This window comes from Zosterops lateralis (genome assembly GCF_965231275.1).
Source record: "Zosterops lateralis genome assembly, chromosome: 7".
Lineage (NCBI taxonomy): Eukaryota > Metazoa > Chordata > Aves > Passeriformes > Zosteropidae > Zosterops > Zosterops lateralis.
The window spans coordinates 22,249,078-22,271,499 of record NC_139767.1 but is presented as its reverse complement, the minus strand read 5'-3'; the positions used below and the strand labels follow the sequence as shown (position 1 = coordinate 22,271,499).

General features: G+C 39.0%; 1 protein-coding gene across 4 annotated transcripts in view; it reads right to left on the bottom strand.

The window, feature by feature from the left end:
• Positions 1 to 12,312: 12,312 nt before the first annotated feature.
• Positions 12,313 to 22,422, bottom strand: part of RBMS1 (RNA binding motif single stranded interacting protein 1) — a 143,051-nt gene continuing 132,941 nt past the window's right edge. For all 4 annotated transcript variants that reach the window (XM_083865771.1, XM_083865772.1, XM_083865774.1 and 1 more), the window contains exons 10-14: positions 22,000 to 22,050; positions 19,815 to 19,925; positions 19,063 to 19,143; positions 17,742 to 17,826; positions 12,313 to 14,828 (exon numbers count right to left, since the gene is read on the bottom strand). In XM_083865771.1, the coding sequence (XP_083721897.1) occupies positions 17,749 to 17,826; positions 19,063 to 19,143; positions 19,815 to 19,925; positions 22,000 to 22,050 (321 nt within the window). In that variant the 3' untranslated portion in view covers positions 12,313 to 14,828; positions 17,742 to 17,748. The remainder of the gene's footprint in view (positions 14,829 to 17,741; positions 17,827 to 19,062; positions 19,144 to 19,814; positions 19,926 to 21,999; positions 22,051 to 22,422) is intronic.

Below are 22,422 nucleotides of genomic sequence, written 5' to 3'. Positions count from 1 at the left end.
ATTTCCTGCAAGAGCCTCTGAGCTGTGAAGGTGATTCAGAGGGGAGGGAGGAGGGGAACAAATGACAATCAAAAGAGCTTCAGGGAGCTGGGCATGGACCTAAAGTGGAATTAATAGAAAAATAATTGAAATTAAATTGAATTAATGGCAAAGCAGTAAGGTTAGAGTAGGAGACGTATGTTATACTGCAAGAGGAGAGTCCCTTAGAACTGGATGGAAAAACTCACAGAGCTCAAGGTTTGCTCTGAAGGAGCAGCAACACTGGTGGCCCCCTATAAACCCACATTGTGACTTTTCACTGATAAGTCCCTAGAAGCAAATTAGAACCTAAAGCTGTAAACTGGCAGTTGATTAGGAGCCAGACGTGCCTGGAGAACATGGACACAGCTAGAACACCCAACAGGCTCCTGCAGCCAGGACCCCTGTGGGCTGGGCAGCACATCCCAACAGTGCCCATTGTTGGCTCCCTGAGAGTGAGTGAGGCAGGAATTGCCTTGAGAGGCTGGGTCTGGAGCACGGGGTCACTGAGCAGCAGCACAGCAGTGATGTGCCCAAAGCCTGGGCTGCTCACCAGGTGAGGGGAGCTGGGAGCACCAGGTGAGGGGAGGCTGAGGCTGCTGAAGGGGCTGAGATGTCCTGACAGCAGCAGGTGAGACCCAGCACATCAGCAGTACCAGAGATCTCCCCTGCCCTCTCACAAACCCAGCAGCCCAGCCCATTAATAGATATGTACATAATACCAATCAGAAAGACCATCTTCCTGAGCTATTAATATTAATGTGGCAGTAGGTCTGTGACAGATTAGGGAATTCTATTACATACTTTTTAAAATGGAATTTAAATAGCTACAGAATGGCTTGCTAATAATAAATAGCAATAAAACTGCTCTAGCAAATCTAAAAAATTATGTGAAAAGAGAAAGACAAAACCCTTCCCCATTGTGCTTGCCTACTACACACCTTCCAAAAGACATAGCTGGATTCTGGCCTTGATATCTGGAGGAATATATTGCTAATAACTAGAACTGAATTTGTACTTAGATAAGTATTCCAGGGAAAATATTACCCAGGTTGTCTGCAGTTGTAGCAACTCATTACCATCATTGTCATTTTTATTTTTTTTTTCTTCATACAGGTACAGAATTAAAAATCTATTTCCTTCTTATATAAAAATATGAGGCTGGATTCATCCCACACATAATTCTGTAATTTCAGGTCCTCTTGATTGATTATTTTCTTCAGTAATCCCTAAGGAGTGGAAAATTTGAAGGGAAAGTTATACAAAACTATGTGTGCCTTAATGCACAAAAAATAAGTAAGACCAGAAAATATTTTTCCTGTAATAAAATGCAGGCTTCTTTAATCCCCAGAAATTTACTGCTTTTCTTCAACATTTATTGGTAATATACACTTCCCTGAAGTAGGTAAAACTCACACTGCAAGAACAGTGGTGGTAAACCAGAGGACCAGACATGAAACGAACAAAATTACATGTAAAATTATTTTTGAGAAGCTCAGAGAAATTAAATGTTGTAATTGCTTAAGACAATCCACCTTACTGACTGTATTAAATTTGCCTAGATACATCCCTGAGAGCAAAAAATGCAGCTGCCTGGCATAAAACATGGAGATTAAGAAACCAAACTCCCATGTGAGAACTTTATCAAAGCAACAAGAATAAAATCCTTTATACCCCTGTTTTACAAAATTAAGTAATATAAATACCTGAGTATTTCATGGGACAGATTCTTCTGAGATATATTTATTCAAGGTCAAAACCCTCAGGCCTATGTCCTTGAAGATATTTACTTAATCTGTGGTTAAACCTTTTGGTCAAATAAGTGCTAAGTTAAGTTACAACACTTTATACCCTGAAGGACAAATACTGCCTTTACTTGATTTGTAGATATGAAAGATGCTGGAGGTAGTGATGGAAGCACTTTATATGTTTTTACTTCTATTACAGCACTGCTTCAATCAGAAACAGAATTTTGTGGTAGAAATTGCACAAATATCATAAATATATATACAACTCATACCCAGCAATTCAACACAGGGAAATTAATTCTATAGCAGCAGAGGTCAATTTTGCACAGAAGTTGCTAGAGAGGAGGCATGAAAGAGGGATGGATGTAGAGCATTATGCAATCTGTGAGTAAAGAGCACCTGGAGAGTGTATGGACTAAGGAGGGGCTTTGTGAGGCTAAAGGGGAGGATGAGCTTTGCCTCTGCTCTCTGGTGAGGGGACTGCTGAGCACTGTGCTGGGAGAAATGCAGGCACCACTCAGGGTCTGCCCCAAACCAAACACAGTGCCAGAAATCACTGTTCAGAACAGAGCTGAGTAGTAAATATATTAGTTTTATTCTATGAGTCATAAGCCTAAGTGGAGTGAAATGTAATGTAGTGCCAATAGTCTCAAAGCATCAGTAAGGAAAATTTAGATCAGAATATGATTTTCATCATTAATAAAACAGGTAACTATTGTACCATGCAATAAATAAATGGTTACAGGCATCATGCAGGACTGAATTATTAACAACATCACAGATAATTTCATTATAATGTTACAATTGGTCTTTTTTTTTTTTTTTTTACATTCTTAATGCAGTAAAATAACTGACTAAGACAGAATGAACATTATTATTATTAGTTAGGTTGCATAAATGAACACTAATGTTTTAAAAAATCAAAGACATAAAAGTCATGAATAGTAGAGCAACACTGACAAAACAGCTAACTTCAAACATAGTATTTTCCTATCCAAATTAAATTCTGAAAAACCTTACAAGGTAAAGGATACCCCATAGAACCTTTCATGCTTTTTACACTGATTATGAAAGAAAATGATGATTAACTAATTTATACGTATTTCATAATTAATTATATTCTCCTTTGCAGCCAGCATCATATTTTATTAAGAAATTTGTTGGAAACACAGGGAAATTGTTTAAAAATATATTTTTTAATTCATCAGTTGAACATACTTCTTAATATTATTAACTGCAAATTAGAGTGATGACAGGAACAGACCTAGAATATGTGCTCTGAAGCCTATAATGATGCATTGCACTACTTACCATTCAGGACAGACCTTTCAATTCAGAAAGTGCTGAATGCATTACCAGGCCCATTGTCCAGAACTGCAGCCAGACATATCATTTGTTTCTATTGTGGTAATAAAGAGATTCCTGGCATTCTGGTATTAAGAAACCAGAAGTAATATATTAGTTTTACTTTACCTCTGCTACTTAATAACGAGCACATACAATAGAGCACACACTTTAGAAGACTATGAAGATAGTATCCTATTGAATGACAGACTGTCTGGTTGATTTACATGAAATACCAAGTGCTCGTATGAGAAAAGGTTAAAATTAGATTGACGAGCAAATGTGCTACCAGACTGCTGGCTGACAAATGGCAAAGTTATGCCAATGTATTACTTATTCTGGAGGCGCCCAAGAAGCAAGCAGGAGGATAGTAATTCATGTGCTAAAATATATTCACATTTAGCATAAACAAAGAGTCCTCAGGGTCCGCAACAGGAACATATTAGCTACATGTAATTTATGCCAACCAGTAAGTCAGTGGAACAATTTCCTTATTAGATATGGAATTTCAATGAATCGTATTTTCTTAAGTCAAGAGTGGGCTGCTCTACTGTCATTTAAATTATTTCAGAATAATGCTCTGATGAATGACTACATTGTTCTTCCAATAAATTGACTGTTGTGCTACATCCTCCTTCCTGCTACCAGCCACACAATGAAAATACAGATTAGTCATGTAGCTTTTCACAGTGGCTCTTGGATTATAGTCTGGCTGCTTCTTGGTCACCATAAAGAGCAGGCTAGTTCAGTAATGGTGACTCCTTTCCCTTTCTCTTTTCCTTTCAGGAAGTTCTGCTGAGATCCCTGCAGCCATCCATACTAAAACTTGTTCCCTAAAAGGTATGAAGTAAGGAAAAAATTTGACTTGCCCAAATTAAGGCAGTTTGAGCCTTAAAATTCAGCAGTGAAGATGCATCACAAACTGACCTTTGTGCTCTGGGCATGTCTGCAGTCTGGAAGTAGTTTTATGATTCTATGGGTACAAATATCAATCCATCAGAGATACCAGGCACCTCTGCAAGCATCAGCTTTAATGATTAGAAGCTGGATTTTGGTGATAATCAGTAACAACCAGTCAGATGTTCCTCAGTTTTTGTCTGTGAACTAAAAACAACATTCTGAAAGAGATGGAAAAAATTACTGATGCCTGCTACTTTTTAACTCATTTTACACAAATTAACTAATTACACAGTGAAAAGCTGCTACTGTATGAAGTGGACAATGCAATACTATCTTTCTCCCTCAGTAGCCAATAGCAATTCTGTAGTTTACTCCTGTGGAATTACAGGTTAGCTATAAAATGAATTTTTCAACATGTGAACATGAATTAAAAAGGAATTTACAGAGCAGACAATATGGACTTGAACCTGCTCTTCATTGGAACAACTTTTTGATATTTTGTTAATATGAAATTTCATTAACACTAAAGCTTTAACAGACCCAAGCCTATTTGCCAACCTGTTTCCTTAGGGAAAAGTGTTCTTATTTCCTTTCCAATCGCCATGACAGACAGCAAGTTAGGGGAGGGAATTAATTGTCCCCATTAGTCATCACCTTGTCAGGATGACTGGCAGTCAGTAGCCTTCAGGCTTGCATGAAAAGCTAAAGCTAGTTGAGATCTTCTTAAGTCTGGACGGGAGAGACACCTCTGGACCTGCTGCCCCTCAGTGACACCTGAAAAGCTGGTCCAGTATTTTATGCCAGGTCTTTCATATGTCTGTTAATTCTTCTTCTTCCAAAACTCCTGTCAAGTAACAGCGGAGGGGAACAAAAGGGAATTCAACGTTTGAACCCCATCAGGTTCTCTTTCTAGCCTCCTCCTCTTTCTGTAATATTATTCTTTCAAGTCATTGATGACCAAAGATATACAGGAACAACTTCATACTATCTAAAAAAATCCACTAGAGTGCGAAACAGCCTCTATAAAAAGAGTAGCCATTTCTGGAAAAATCTCAGCTTTTAAAGTTATGATATATCAAATGAGTTTAACACCAGAGCCTTCACAAGTAGCTGTTGGAAGCAGTTATTAAAGTAGGTATTAGGCTAGATTCAGATCTTGTGCAAACAGTTGTAGCTCCCGCGAGTACGATCGCACTGACAGGCTGGTTTCAGTCCTCTAGGCAAGAGAGAGGCAAAAAAGTGAGAGACGCTAGCAGAGCATCTGCTAGTTAGATCAAAAAAAGTCTGTCTTGTTGGCAGAGCTATTGTCCTTTGGTCACACCAATCCTAATTTGAGTCCTGCTTGCAGCAGCATATAAAACCTGTGACAAACATAGTCATGCTGACATTGAGCTGGATGCCAAAAGAAGATAATCACAAGTACTTGAGACTGCAAAGAAAAGAAATTTTAAAAACCCACGAAATAAAACAAACTAAGCCACACACAGGGAAGGAAAGCTTTCAGGTTTGAAACTGAGGGGGGGGGGGGGGGGTGGGGGGTGGGCAGAAACTGTATCTTTTCCTCCCCAGCCCTCATTCAACATAGAAAAATTCCTCAAAAATTGCAAACACATGCCTGGATCAGATCTTTTTCCAGAAATTCAAGTCTGTGTCTGTGCACTGTTTAGCCTAAAGCTAGGGTGTATGCAAAACAGAGAAATACTTTATATTTCCAGACTTACAGTATTTTTATTCATGACTGTCTGTGAACTCTCCTACTTGTTCTGATTGCTCTTTGGGTCTTTTATTGTGCCTCATACAGCAATCTGGCCTGGTCCAGAAGTGAATCATCTAATTACTTTGAAGACTGGCAAAATCCCTGGCAGAGATTAACAAATGCTTCTTGTAGTCCACATCTAAGAGCAAGTCCGTGCAGGTCAGAGCCACTGGCCAGGCCCCAGGCACTGGTGATGAAGTGCAAGGCTGTGTCCAGCAGAACCAGAGGGGAACACAATAGTCTGAAATACATTGGCAACATGATTCTCCCTGACCAAAAGGGATGCTGCAAAAAGCTTCTGAGATCTGAAGCACTAACATGCTCTGTGGGTTATAGTTAATTTATTCATTAGATTCAAGCTGTACAGATAAAGACAAGCAGCAAAAATATCTATTTCTGTGGGCCCCTCCTGCCACTTGCCACATCTGTATTAGTTATCTTGATTGATATGCAAGAAGCCCTCTTTAGTGATCACTGACAGGTTTTTCTTGAATGAACTTTGCAAAAAATGAGCTGCCTTTTCTACATCACTTTAAATACTTACAATAATTTTGGTTTTTTATAGGGATTTTTCATTTAGCCCCCAAGACACCAATTTACTTTCACAGCTTTATCTGTTTCCTAAGAAGGTATTTGTTTGTTTCACGACGTGTTTGGAATGAATGTACTTTCAATTGTCATGGCTCTTACAAAGATACAGTAATAACAAAACAGATGCTCCCAAGAATACATGAAAATAGACTGGCTCTGAATTAATGGGAAAAAAGATTTTTAACTCTGGTCTGGGTTGTACCTTTGCAGGTTCCTTCACTTCTCTAGAATTCCCTTGCTGTTTGCCTCTTTTTGTGTTTGTCTGTGACTTACAAGCTACTTACCAATTCTCCCTGATCTTGCATGGAGCACTTGTGTTTCTGGTGACGTTGTGGTTTCTATTAGATTTTTTTTTTTCTCCTTGTTTGCTCTGCACTGAAGACATCCTTACACGTTTCATTAACCAAAAGAAAATCATATTTTATTTTTCTTTAATAAAGACAACCCTATTGTTATCTTAATGAGGACTAAAAACACCTTATCAGAAATGTGAGCACTTGCATTGTATTGTGCAAAGGCAGGATGAGGTTTTGCTTTTAATAACAGGTAACTATAAGCGCTCTGTGATGACACACTATGAACGGGCGTTTACCTTTTGTCATTATTTCGGCTTATCCCGATGCCCTCTGGTGGCTGCACCAGGAGCTGTTCTTGAAGCTCCTGGGTGAGATCAGCAGCTGTGGGAGGCTCTGCCCTCCCTGTTCCTCCGCCAGCACCCACAGCCAAAGGAGGCAGCAGCGGGGAGAGCCCGAGTCCCGGCAGGCACAGAGCATCCCTCGGAGCCCGGGGCTCTGCACCCCTCACTCACCTTGTGAGCCCAATTAAACAAGGGCAGCTCCAACAGTTGGCTTTGCTGATGTAGCACAACACTGCTTAGGAAATTAATTGCAGGCTTGAAGCAGGGCAGCAGCACGCACTGCAGGGCTGATCAGATGATTCCCCACTTGGAAGAGATGAGCTGTGCATATGTGGACTGTAATACACAGAATGGCATGGTTTGTCCTGAACTGTTTTTCCAGAGATGACTGGCTAGTTTAATCTCCAAAATACTTTTTAGGAGAGGAATTTTGGTAACTGCCTAATTTTTTTTTCAGTAACTGCATTTTCAACACTGTTGTACAAAATTCACCCTAAAATAGAAGGCAACACTTGCTGTTTCTAGAGACACCACAGCAAAGACAGAACTAGACCACTCTTAAATACCAACAGTTTACCTAGAAACAAACCCAAAATGTTCTCACTCTTGTGCACAAACTTACTTCCCTACTGCTGGCTTTGTTCCATAACTTCTGCAGCTCAGGGAACAGTGACTTGCTTGAATGCACAAGTGGCAAGAGGCCTTTTGCTGTGTGAAGCCTGTGAGCTGCTGATGAGCTGCCTCCTTCCCACTCACGTCAGAACCCTCTGCCTACTGGCATCTGGAACTTGTTGAAGTATGGAAAGTGAGCAGAGCAGGGCTGAAGGAGGTCAGGAACTGACGGTCCATGCAGCTGCTGACTTCTGGAGCATTTCATTCTACTGAGCTGCACTGGCCTCTTAGAACTGTTTGAAATCTAGTTTTCATTCTGTTCTGGCAAAGACAGCAACATGTGGAGCTCTTTGAATACTGTTTCTTCCAGCTGCATTGGAATGTTTTCCTGACTCAAGAAAGACCTGGAGTATGTCAGCCCTTACTGCAGCCCCTGTCCTGTGCCTCCCTTCCCTCTCCACAGCTCCCTGCACATGAGGGCCCAACTCTGATCCAGCCCAGCTGTGTAACCTTGCTCAGAGGGCTGGAAAAAAAAGTTGTGAGAAAGTATGAAGATATAAGAAAGGTAAAATTATAGACAGAGATAGAGCTAATGGGACAGGACTGCCAAGAGCTTGAGAGTTTAGGAGGGAAAGCAGCAATGTGGAAAGGCTATAAAATCTAAAAGAAAAGAGCAAGGCAAGCCAGGAAGCATCAGGTGAGTTTCTTGGGGCAAGGCACCCATGCCAGGGGCCCTGATGGACCTTGGCAGGAGACAGAAATGTGGCAATGTTGAGGGTCTGCTCTTGGGAGCTGCAGGGACTGACCCTTCCCCTCCTGCCCCATGTCAGCCTGGCCAGCAAAGCCATTGCTGGTACCTTGCTGAGTGAGCAGACTCATGCTCAGCCCAATGGCTTGTGAAATCATCTCTTTTCTGTGGGCTGGTCAATAAATAACTGCTTCAAGTGCCTAGTTATGTATGTTCTGTTTACAGACTATCTTTGAGACTGGCTAAAGATACCAGAAAAAAATTGATGCAAAAACAAGCTGGTAACAAATGTCTGTAAATATATTTTCAGGGTTTTTGACATTCACTGGGGGGGGGAACCAGTATTTTCTCATTGGTATGAAAGTATTTCCCATCAGGAAAAGGCTGAAGCACACAAAGGAAAGCTTTTCTTCTATTTGTATTTGGGAAAAGCTAAAACTATTTACCAAAACATAATATTTACTAGTAAATTTTCTCTTGGTCTTGTTTTAAAGATTGTTTTATTTCATTACCTTTAAATGCTTCACAAATGCTTAAAACCATCATCCCACTGTGTGAATTTCAGGTGGTTAAAATACTTGGGAAAATTTCTACTGCAGATGACTTTTTTAAGATCAGCAGAGTGCATGTGCAGAAACCATTTTCCAAATATTATTCCCCTTGCTAACACTTGCATATGAAGCTCTGAAACAATAACAGTACTTAGAAAGCTGCCTGAGCAGGTTGACCCCAACACCTGCAGTGTGCATGCGGGAAGTCTTTAGGGTGCCACATACCTTCATTCCTTCAGTTCTCCAAAAATCCCTTTGTATTGCAGTGAAGCTGTCAAAAGAGGTCAGTTTATTCAGCTGAAGGGAGACCAACAAAACACAACAGAATTCAGAACACCACTGATGTAGGTACTGAATGAGGGGATAGTGTTGAAAAAGGCAAGATAACTTAAACAGCTAAGGCTTGCCTGTGGGGAAGCTGACCTTTCTTCTTGGACATGGAAAAAAACCCCAGTAGTATTTTCCTGTGATATGATTTCTTCTTTACTATGGAAGTGCGCTGCACAGATTTCTCAGATGGTAGATGTGGTTAGAGCTGTCCTGAAAAGGAAAGACTGACTCATTCCACATGCAGGCTTCTACACCCTCCCTCTGATCACTGCACTGTAAATCTTTGCTGTTCTGACACCAGCTTGGCTTTTCTTAGTCACTGAAAGAGAAGTTGCCAAACAGAATAGGTTTTGTATATCCTAACCCCTATTCTGGAGAGAATTAATGGACCAAGTCTGAAAGCCAAAAGCCTCAGATTTGTTTGGGTTAATCAATGCCAGAATTTGTTGGCGGGGGAAGGATACAGATGATCTTTCACAGTTGAAAGAGTACGTCAGTGTGGCAAGCGTTTGGAAGGTAACACATGTCTTAAATGCCACCAAACACACTGGCTTTCACAAAAAGGCACTGCTGGACAGGATAGATTGTCTTATTCCAACACATGTGGAAGTTTACAAAAATTTTTGGAGTGGTTGACTATAGCAAAAGGAACAAGTGCAATGAAGTGTGCACAGGAGGAGTAGGAGTACAAACCCATATAAATTCTGCACACAAAATGCATTTCTGATATGATGTTTCTGTGGAAAATTAGGTGGCACAGTTTTAGTCAATCATGATTTTGTCTGGTATGGTGGAGGCACCATGGCATAAATTAAAGCTAGAAGAGGAGATCAGAACAGCACTGACTGACTTTTTTTTCCCCATAAAAAGCTAACACAGAGTACCAGCAAAATGTTTTAGACTACTCTGACTTACTCTGTTCCAATATATGAAGTCATTAGCAAGGCTCAGTGCCTCAACAATACTTAGTTATACTGCTTGCTAATGCATTGCTTGCACTTGTCTTGCACCTGCCCAGAGTAGTTAATTTAGAACACAGAGAAAGATAAAACAATTATGTTCATTGCCTAAGGAAAGGCTACTTTGTAATCACTAACAAACAAAAAAACCCAGGTTTGGTGCAGGATCTTGCACAAAACATTTATATTGGCACATAATCATCCTACTTGAATCTGATACTTACCCATATTTGTTAACAGGTAAAAAAATTATTAACAGCATGTTTGCAGGTAGGGTTTCAAAGGCTGTATGCAAGAGGATGGAGTCAATGTTTGAACAAACTAGTTGGTAATGAGTTTTATTATATACAATAAAAGTATATTACATAAAGGCATTATAATATTACATATTGCCTGATAGGAATGATACACACAACCTTATTAGATCAGGCAAAAGATACTAACCTGAAAAAAGCATTCATTCTTATCAAATATACTGAGAGCTAAGTTTATCATAGGGATAATTAGAAAAGCAAATAGCAAAAAACATTTCCAGCCTGTATTATTCTGAGTCTATTTACATATAGCTTCTGTGAGGAGTATTCATACCTAATTTTAAAAGAATGCTTATTAATCTGAGATTAATTCAGTATGGTAACAAACATGAATAATATAAAAAAAAACTTTAAACTTTTCTGTATTCATCTTCTCATGCATTGCACTTGGGACAGGCAACATACTGGGCCAATATTTAAATGACCCCCCCAAATGGTTAAATCTTATTTTTTTCAGTTACAGGAGTTGAGTGTTTAGTAGCACAGTATGATGATCTTTTCTTTCCATTACTCACAGAACATACTGATTGGAAGGGACCCACAAGGATCATCAAGTCCAACTCCCTGCCCTGTACAGCACCATTCCCAGGAGTCACACCATGTGCCCAAGAGCATTGCCCAAACACTTCCTGAACTCTGTCAGGCTTGGTGCTGTGGCCACTTCCAAGGGAGCCTGTTCCAGTGCCCAGCCACCCTCTGGGTGAAGAGCCTTCTTCTAATATCCAACCTAAACCTCCCCTGACACAACTCTAGGCCATTCCCTTGGGTCAATTAGTGCTATCATTGTTGAGGATGTCTTCATTGCATAAGCAACTGTAAGTCAAGTTTCCCATTCTCCAGATGAGTTGCTTTGCCAGCTCCACTCAAAGCTCAGGCTGTGCACTGCCAGAGCCCTTGGGATCCCAGGTGTGCAATGGAAAGAACTGTCTCCCAGGCTGGAGAGGGTTCTGCAGAGCAGCACAGCCTGGGGTTAGCAAGCCTCCCCTTTGCCTATCTAGCTCCCATAGCAAGGAGCAGGAGCCCTCTGGATCACCCAGCCCTGCCCTGTGCTGCTGGGCACACCCTGGGGTACCCAGAGCTAGGTCAGGGCCCCTCTCCTGCCACACACATCGATCCAAAGCCATGTCAAGACCATGCAGATGGCAAAGCATTTGGCTGAGGAGACACAGTGGTTTGACTTTTCCCCTCTTGCTTTCCCAAGCCTTACTTTGGTCAGAGCAGTCCTCTACCTGATACACACCATCGGCAGTACTGATCCTGCCAAAAGGATTATAAAATCAGAGATCACCTTTAAAGAAACACAGGGTTTAAAGATGGCAGCTGGAAGGCCAAGACTGGGCATCTCTTTGAATCCCAGTGAAGTATCACCTCTGCTCTCCAGAACTGGGCATTCCAGCCACCACCAGCACATGTGGGAAGACAAAAGCATTTGACGGCAGAAATCCTGTGCCATGAGCTACCAAAGTGACCCTCCACCTCCTACCTTACCTCAGGAAAATGGCATTTACAGCCACAGCAGGCAAGCCTGGTTACACACAACTCCCCTGTGGGCTGACACACAGCAGAACGGAGCTCTTGCATCCAAACCAGACATCTTCTCCTGCTCTGTTTGAAAGAATTAGTGACTTTATAGTGGGGTGTGAAAGAGTTAAAATTTGGTCTTGAGAAAAGATAGAGCAGAAAAAACCCCAGGCTGTCAAGCAGAAAGCAATTCCAAACATTTCAAAATAAATGCACAAGTTTTACTGTAACCTGTTTGGGTTTTCCCCCAATAAAGGAAGGTCTGAAGGAAAAAGACAATGCATTTTTGTTTTTTTGGATCTTTTTTATTCAAAAGTTTTCAAAGAAATAAAACAGAAAAAGCTAACAATCTAATCAAATTTACAGTTCAAAAATGTCTTTTGGCGTTTAACAACAAGTCCTAGGAAACAAAACTACAGAGTTATCTTGAACCGGACAAATAAGTTACCACTGGCAAGTTTGTGGCACTAGTAAAACAAAAATAAAAAATTAACTCTCTTGATCATATAGATATCTCTATGAAAATCTTTTTTTTTTTTTCAATCTGTACAAAAGGTCTTTCTTCATAAATTAATTTTTTATAATTTAATGGCTGTCTACTATGTGATGTTTAAGTAACTGATTATTTCTTTATGTACAGAGGTTAAATTTCCCAAATCTTACCCAGACAATGAGTATGGCACTTAGTTCAGACATTTCTGGCAGCAACTCTTCCCTCCCTCTAACACAGCTATCATACTGCAGTTTTTAATTAATGCAAAAATAGCAAGTAGTGAGAGATCCAGGTTTGGAAAGTTACCAAATACAGGCAAGGTGCTGCAGGAAGTCTGGACTTTTACAAAGCAGTAATATTCCAGGGAGCATAGAACCAATAATACCACAACTTTTTAAAAAAAGAAAAAACAAAAACACATCTCTTATGACTATGCATTTCACTAGAATCTACACTTCTCAGAGCAGCAATTTACTTTTGAAACTATGAAATGTCACCGACATCTATACTCCAATACTCACACAAAATTTAAAAACTAAAAAATACTTGAAAGAAACAACTGCTTAGCCCTAGCTCCCGAGCTAGGATGATTTGGTCTGTGGAAACAGGGAGGGCCAGCAACCTGTCCCAATACAAAAGGAAATAAACTTTGAGGTAGATAACTGATCATATACAGCTGACCAGAGAAGTACACAGTTTTGGAAGACAACTTAATTTATCATTCAATTTAAAACATATGCAATTGTAATAAAAAGCTTTAGTAGCAGTGAATTATCTAATATGTGAAGTACAAATAACTGTGTATTTATGAATCAGGAATTTCATAGTTTCAAAATTGGTTTTCTTTACACTTAACACTTGTAGTGATGATGTAAAGTGTGGCACTGCTTGGATCCAAGTCTTCCTTCATGCTTTTGTGTCCATACATCAATTAAAATTATAAAACCTAAATGCAAATGTACAAAAAAGGCACATTCTCTTAACCGCAAACTGGTCCGGCAAAAATAAAGAGTACAGAAGACGCAATGCTGAGACAAATCAGAATTATTGGTTACTGGCTCTTTGTTCTTTGGTAAAGTTACCTTTTAAAAGTGCCAAGTCTTTTTATTTTTATTTACCTACTATAGAGAGCTAGTACCCAATCAATTATGCTTCTACTTCAATCTCAGCATATGTTTGAAAACGAGTCCTTTAGCTTTTGCCATTTTTGCTGTAATAGCAACTTTTTTGTTTGCTAAGTCTCAGCACAATCCTCATCCTAAAGCACTATCATTAGTATAAAGGAAGGACAAAAACATTCGGTGATATCTCCACCCCAAACTCCCTACTCTACCTATGCTAAAACTAGAACATCAAGTTAGTTTCTGAAAAAAGGCAAAAAAAGATTTTACATTGCATCATACAGCAGAGTTCCTAAATCATTCAAACTACCAGAGGGAACTATTGGCATATGGCCTTACAAACAATTTATACTATTAAAATTTCCCCAGTCAGAAAATGTGTTTCACACAAAACATTTTTCCCCTCTTGCATTTCACTACCTTACATATTATGTGAAAAAATCATTAAAAACACTTACTACACATTAAAAAAGCCAAATTTTCAGCAATTTTTATTGACTACCTTTAAAAGCCCTATGCTGCTGTTTTACAAGGCATAATAGACCAGCTCATTTGGTCAAAGCATTCTACACCATTAGTTTGGACTACTTACTGAAACAGCTACAGCATTGAAAGATTTAAGGCAAATTGGAATTTATAGAAAAGGATAAGACACTTCACACTACATTAAAAGAAAAACAGAAAGCTAAGAGACCAGACACTATAACTGCAACACTGCACTAAAGCAACACTCACACACTGCAAGCACAGAACATCGTCTTAGATGTTTTACTATTTTAAACTTCAGAAAATCCATTTCATACAAAAAAAAAAGATAAAAGAAACAAACAAAATAAAAATAAACCAAAACACAAATTCTGTCATGCACGTGAATAAGTCTTCGTGGTCATCTGTGCATACCCAGAAATTTGAAGGTTTTTTTTTTGCGTCATAACACTTGATAAAAACTTTTTCTTTTTACTAAAATAAACCTGTTCATGGGAACAGCTACTAGATGAATTTAAGGTTTTTCTTATGCACCTTATAGAACTTATAGCAAAAATAGTTTTAGTTGATTTCATTATAAATAACATTTTCAAGAACCTGTGCAAAACTGTCAATAATTCCTAAAGCACAATTGATCAGTAAAATCCATGATTGTTTCAGCCTTTGCACCCTTCTCCAGGCCAGGTCAACACTGGACATCTGTAACACAGAAAGGTCAGAGCTAGAGCGGAGTTACAATCACACACTTTTTTTCTAACGTAGCTGTCCACAAAAGTAACTAATTTCCTATTCCAGACAGCTGTCAGAAGACAGAATGAATCTGAGTATAAACCTGGGAAGTAACACAGGCTGCACTGCAGGTGCTCAGTCCTTCCCAGGATAAAGGGGAGGTTAAAGGGATAAAGCTCTCCACCAGGACGGAGCCTGCGCTGCATTTCCCCCTCTCTCTCTAACAACTGCTCAGCACACAGAGCTCCCACGGGGGAACTGTGAGGCTGCACTCAAAGCTCTTCCCTTCTTTGTTGTTTTGTTGTTGCTCCTTTTAATCGACCAAAAGTTGTTGAATGTGCTACTCCTGTGGCATCTCCAAGGCTTTTGACCTCTGGAAAAGGAGCAATAACTTTCTTTTGGAGGCTACGTATGACAGCTTAAACAGACACAGCTACTGTGCCTCCCTGATGGTAACACTGAACAGCAGTGCTCATCAAATTTGAAGGCAGACTTTTCAAAGTACTGGCTTATACTGCCACACTGTTTAAAAAAATACCCAGCTAATGACAAAAAAGTTTAGACAATTTTTTAATTTTTCAAAGCAAGGCAAGGTTTGGTATTTTAAGGCTTGTACATTTGTAGGTGCATATAAAACAGGTTTTTGTGTTGGTTTTTTTTTCAAGTCCCTTTGACTATTTTTCACATAGGAGCAACTTTTTGAAAAGAAGCTATAAAGTTATTAAATGTAGCTGCCAGAGGAAAGACACTGTGTATTTCTGATCGACTGCATCCACTCATGCAAATCTGCTAGTTGTAATTTACCCCTCAAATTATGGGAATATAGATACTGACTTTAAATAGGACATTCCCAGAAGTGCTGCATGTGCATTTAGAAAGAAGTTTCAGTTTGACAACAGTGATAAAGCCACAACAATCAAGAGACTGCAGTGTTCCCTGTATTTAGGACACAAAATAACTGTTGATTCCCTCCCCTTCACCTGTCTGAAACACGACAAGTACCAGCATGTTCCAGGGACAGAAATATCAAATGCCATGCTCTGAGGCTGAAATCAGCTGGGTAATATTAACCTTCCCCACGTGCCCACTGCTACAGCCTCTGCTGACACAGATTTCACTTGCTCCTACTGCATATAAATACAGGTAACATTGCTTCTCTGAAGAATAAAATAAGTGGATAACTGACTTACAGCAAACACACAGAACTGCTCACAGAGCTTGGAATCCTACACAGAGTCATCAATACAAAACATGTCTCAGATGGCAACAACAACTCATCCTTTCAGAAGACTTAAGGCTGTTCCTCCTGCCTGGCCTCAGTCTATGGGGAAAGACACTGACAGGCTGGGAGAGAGAGACAGGACAGGGATGTGACATGCAGGGTTACGCTTTGCTGGCTACCACAGATCTCTATTGGTAAGGAGGTTTTACATGCCCACAGGGAAGACTTAAGGCAAAACAACTCATTCCTTGAAAAGCGGTTAACACCAGGCAACAGCCTTGGCATGGGAAACGTGCAGGAGTCATGATTTTAACAGGAGGGGATGGATAACGAGAAGAGCCTGTGGCTTTGCTCTCTGCCTGCCCTGGATGCAAATCAAGGATGTGGGCTTCCTCTAGATGCCAGCATTTGGCCCGACTACAGGAATAACACAGGTCATATGCTGTGCTACGCAGGCTCTGCCATCTGTTGAATTTGCCAAGTTTCCCCCATTGGTTTGTTTCTATCTTTCCATATAAGAAGCTGTTATGCCAATAATGGGGATGAGAGCACTGTTGTCAAACAACACAGCTGACCTGCAGGATCAAAGCTAATGCCAAAATGTGTGTTTTGTTGGATCAATACATTTTAGAGAGATATCACACAACGGTAGCACGTAACTGATTTTGATTTTTCAGTATAAAATAAATGCCACAAGGGCTGTAGAAAAACCTTTCTAACATGGCCTCCAGCCATGATTGCAGATGAATGGAATTTTTTGGTGTGAGGTCTTCAAAAATGTGATGTAAAAAATTATGTAGCCAAGTTGCCTGGCTTACAAAGCACTAAAAAAAGAAAGAAAGAAAAAAGAAAAAAGGAGGAGAAAAAAAAAAAAAAAAAAAAAAAAAAGAAGACAAGTTAAGGAAGAACTAAATTCCAGAACTTTAAAACATGGATCATGGAAAAGGGAACAGTTAGTGCAAGTAACATTTTCAGGACGGAAATGTACAGAAAGCAAAACAATTTTGTAGGAAGTAAGTTCAGGTAAAGCTAATGATTTTCTAGTAAAAAAGGCCATGCAAGCAGAACCAGAGGAAACCTGGAGTAGGAAAGTAAAACTCTGGAATCAGAGCCAAATGAGGACATGGGTTAAAAACTAATTGACAAAATTCCAGACCAAACTGATTTTTTCCTAGAAAAAAGGGAAGTCTTCAGTAGAAAAGGTCAGCAAGGATTTCTACCAGACTGCCTCCCTGCCCGTGGTCTGTAAGTCAGCCACAAGGCTGCTTCTAATCTTACATGTACCACAAAACTAGAGCATGATATGTATATCAGTACAGTTCCCTTTAGCATTTTGATTCTTGTATTTTTGCATTAATTCACTGTGGTTCTGTATACAGCATGCTGTTAAAATGAACAAATTAAAATCCAACATAATCCAGTTATGGTATAGAGAAATTATTAAAATAGTATTACTCAGAATTCATAAATTCTGGATCACATGTTTTCTTCCCTGGCTTTTGACTCTGGCCAAGTTCAAATCAGCTTCACTGTCCACAGATATTATCATCAGTATTATTTATATGACAAAAAAAAAAAAAAAGTTCAATACAGAGTACTGTAAGTTATCAAATAAAACATCTTTGAATTCACATCTTTCATGAGACAGGATGAGCCCCTACCTCACAGTTACTTATTTTGCTGATACGTATATGGAGAATGGTCACTGGATGTCTCTACTGTAACCTGTTGCTGACCACTGGCTTCCTGCAAATAAAAAGGAAGTCAAGCCATGAGACACAAAATCAAGCAGCATTACCTGCAATCTGTATTTCCACTTAACTCATACCAATGACAGTCTTCAAATCTAAAAATCTTTGCCACATTTCTCAAGTGAGGTATTCCAAATCTGAGGTGTTAACTTTACCATGATTATTTTAGCAAACAGAGAAATTAAATGATCATACAAACTTGGTAATCTCTCAGATGCTTTGATGATGCTGAAAAAAACCCCCTCAAACTTTTAACATTATAGAGATTAATAAAGAGCAAATCACTGCTAGAATATTTTCTATCTGTAGATGTAAAAGAGCATTCTGTCCCTCTCCTTTTGAAGGGGAGGGAGAAGAATGAGATCTAGTTACCACACAAACACTGTGAGTACTGTGATGGGATTGGCACTAGGCAACACAAAGAATTGTAGATGGGACTTTGCACCAGGCTCCCCAGAAACCAGGCAATTAATTCAGCTGAGAGTGCTCTGGCAGACAGAGCAATCAGGTAATTACCAAAAGAACTTCTCTGATCCACATGGGCAGATGCACCAAAATGAATCAAACAAATTCTGGAGTTTCTGGATAAACAGACTTTAAAATGAAGTGTTTTTTTCTTAGAGGCTCTGAAGAGATTGTCTGGCACTCATTTTGAATACATGAGCTGCAGCATGTCTTGTCTAGCTCCTCTGCTAAAGAAGTACTGACCTATGGAAGGGTGTAAGGTAAACCAAAGTAGCAGATAAATTATTTAGTTTACTTATGTTATACTCTCCAACAAAAGTAGTAAATTCCTCTCCAATGGAGAGATTTATTAGACAAACATGCACAGTATCCTGAGATGCCAGGGTCAAATCAGGATTCTTTGCAAAAAGGTACAATCAAGGTCTGCTGGCAGATAATTCTGGACACAGGTAAACTAAGTGAAAGATCAAAACTACAATACACTCCCTGGTTTGTTACTACTGAAGTTACATTTGACAAAACACAGGGTTTGCCTGAGCCATGCTCATAGAGAAGATTACTCCAAGTACTGTACTGCCATAAGTACAGGTAATTCTGTGTTGTAATACTGGCTACATTAGTTGACAATAATGACATTTTATAGTTTTAATGTATGTGGCATTCCCAGTACATTCACAGTTGCGATATTTGCCTTTGAGCACTAATTTTCCCTGGGGGAAAAAAACTCCATATTTCTTATCTCTGGTCTTTTATAAAATATACTGACCTCAACAGGAACTGCTGCTGTCTGGACATGTGTGTACTGGGGGATGTAGGCTCCTTGCATAGCTGTTGTGGCTGGCATGTACTAAAAAGACAGAGTTCATTACATTGAGTTAAAGCCCAATAGAAGTGAAAAAGTATTCAAAATACCTGTCATAGTATTGTTTAACACATACTGACTGTTTCCCTAAAGCAATGTACATGAGACACACCTTTGCATCTGAAATCAACAGGCATCCCAGAAAAGTCATGTATCTATTTTGAGAAAATGCAAATTTAGATTTCAAAGACTATATAAAGGACTCTTCCTTCTCTGTTAACCTCAGCCATCATATTTTCTTTTTTTAACCCAATCTGGTCAGAAAAGAAGGGTCTTGCAGTTTAGAAGCAAGTCTGAATCTCTTCTGATTTAACTTGTGTTTCACCCTTTAAGAGATAAGAGTTGCAGAAAGGAGTATAAGGAACAAAACTAACTATTTTTAATCTTTTGGATGCAACTCTGAAGTAACCTCCTGGATTCCTTTAATTTGTTATGCTTTATTTTTATTTACTCATTTCCAATTTCTGGTCAGTTAATAGAGTGAATAAAATCTGCTGGATATAATTTTAAAATGGAGACAGTTTCTAATAATTTACTAGACATTTGATGACTTACAGGATTACTTTTCCCACATGCAAGCTGCACAGGGAATCTGTGATTTACATGCAGTATTTTCTACTTGGGTAAGTTCTATTTTGTATCAAATTACTACATACTGTTCCAGTACTGCCTAATGAAAGATGACTCATTTGCTGTGTCAGAGGGCTTATCATTGATGCAGGCTGTAGTGACATGGTGTGGTCCATGGAGGGAGTCAGAACAGCACCCTGTTAAAACAGAGAAACAAAGAAATGGTTTCAGCACTCAGATTTATTTTGATTTGTGAGTCTGTCCTTCTGAGGGATGTACCACAAGAACTCTCCTTAATTCCAGGCACTGACTCAAAAAGTAGATCTGGGGCATTCTGAGTATTTTACTTGAGCATCTGTAGATGCTCAAGGTGGAAGAGCTGCTTTGACTTCCCGTGGTACATTGATGTGCAATAGCCTTCAGAGACCTGCTGAAAATGCTTTGCAAAATATGAGTTTAACCAGATGCTGACTTGATAGCAAAAACTTGCACATTACCTGGTACAGATTCACTTAGCATAAGCTTTGGAATTTCATGCTTTAGGAAGAAACTTTTATCTCATCTTTAGGAACGGCGGCTTTGGAGGAGGAACATTTGAGTTCCCACCCACCACACGCAATGTTCACACATGAGACAGCTGCCCTACTTAGTGGCTGCTTTCATTAGCACACACATTTCAGAAGAGTGACTTAGTAATGCTGATTCTTTGTCTCAATACCAGCTGCTCTTGATGACATTTCTACTGCTTCTGTATCATTTTGCTAAGTTCATAAAAATTATACTCTAAACTTTTAAACACTTCAGATTGCTAAATATGGAGGGCACACTCATACAGGTTTTCAGAGTTAATTGAAATGGAAAATTATCAAGAAATTCATTTTACCAATCATGTTCCACAAAAACACATTTCCAAATACTTTGTATGACTTATGCTTCAGAAGGTGTTGATTAAAATTAATGGAGGCTCAAAACTAACAGAAATAATTGCAGTGTACTGAAAGAAAGTATTTTGAATCAATAACTAATCCTTAAAAAGAAAAAAAAAAGTATAGAATATACTTGGAAAAACAACCATGTGATCAGTGTAGATGAAATGAGTCACAGGCACATCAAACACTGAAAGAATTTCCTGTCTGTGGACTGCAGACTTCTCTGAAAAGCAAATGAGCAAGACAGCACCCGTCTTTGCACAGGCCAAAACTGAACTTCAGTCTACAATCTAGGTATTTATCTTCAACTGTGAAATCTCATCTTGTGAAACAAATACACCTAAACTAATACACCATTATAATATATCAACTCTTGTCTTTTGCAGCATTATTTGCAGGATGTTGTTTTATGAAAATATGTGTTGATAGAGAAGGAAGTTAAAACCTGCTCTGTGTATGTGTATTTAACATCAAAAAACCACAAATACAACAATTAAGTGTGTGAGAGGTGTTCCGGTTCAACATCACCTTCTCAGCAGTCCCAGGAAGAAAGTGTTCTGCCAAAAAGATATACATTCTATAATCTTCATGGAGAGCTTAATTAAAGTCAAGACAATATCCTTTCTATATCTGGAAACAGACCAGTTTGTTAACTATGGGAGTGCATGTATTAAAGTGCCTGTTATTATTAGTAATGCTCATCTCAAGAAACCCAGTAAGTCTCAGATGTAATGGTACTTAATTGGCAAATGACATAGACAAGAAGCAAAATATCATGGGAGAGCAGAGATTAGAATGCCTGACAGTCTGGTACAGATGCCACAGCCAAAGTGCAAGGAGACCAGCATTACTCATGAGTGGTGAAGCCAGAACAAGCTATGCAGGTTTTCTCAAGTGAGTGCCCATAATGTCATTCATATCACTACATGCATCTGTCTTCCACAAATTATCCAGTCTGAACTATTGTAGACCTCTTCTAAAACACTGTGTCTCCAATTTCAGCTTCTGAAAGGTAGACAGTATGTGAAATATTTGGTATTTGCTAAGCGCTTTCCATTTAAAGTAAAACAAAATAAAACTCAAAAACCCAACACCACTAAGTTTCCTCTTGAAAATTTTCTCTAATGGTCCTCGTCACACTGATGGTCTGAAAGCAGCTTTCTTTCTTTTTCTAATAAAATGAGGCCCCAGTTCAGGTTACTGTCTTTGTTTCACTTTTAATTTTGATCCATGGAAGTAATTTGGCATACTTGACAGGAATTGACATACTTTCTGTTGTTTAAAGTACGTAAAGTGTTTATATAATAGATAAACACAACAATGGAGAAGCATAAAAACTTACTGGGTGCTGCATTATATATGGTTGAGGCTGCATCCAAGAAGGACTCTGAACCTAGAACAAAATTAGCATTTTATTTTTCATTTTACACATTCTTGGAATACTCAAACTTAGATATAGTAATAACTTGAATCATGTTAACATGCCTCCTCCCTTATTATTGACTTTTTAATCCAATTTCATCCAATGTTGTTCTCTCTGTGGAACAACATTGATTTCTATGAAAAATGTATTAATTGTAACCCGAAAATCAGAGAAAAGTTTTGGAGACCATATACCACATACACCTTTCAGAACAAAAGACAATGTTTTTAGTGCAGGTTTCAGAAACTTCATCAAATACAGTGAAAGGACTCAATCAGATGAAAGGCAGATTTCTGCTTATAGAAAAAGGAAGCTCCTTCTGTTGCAGAAATTCCTTTGTGG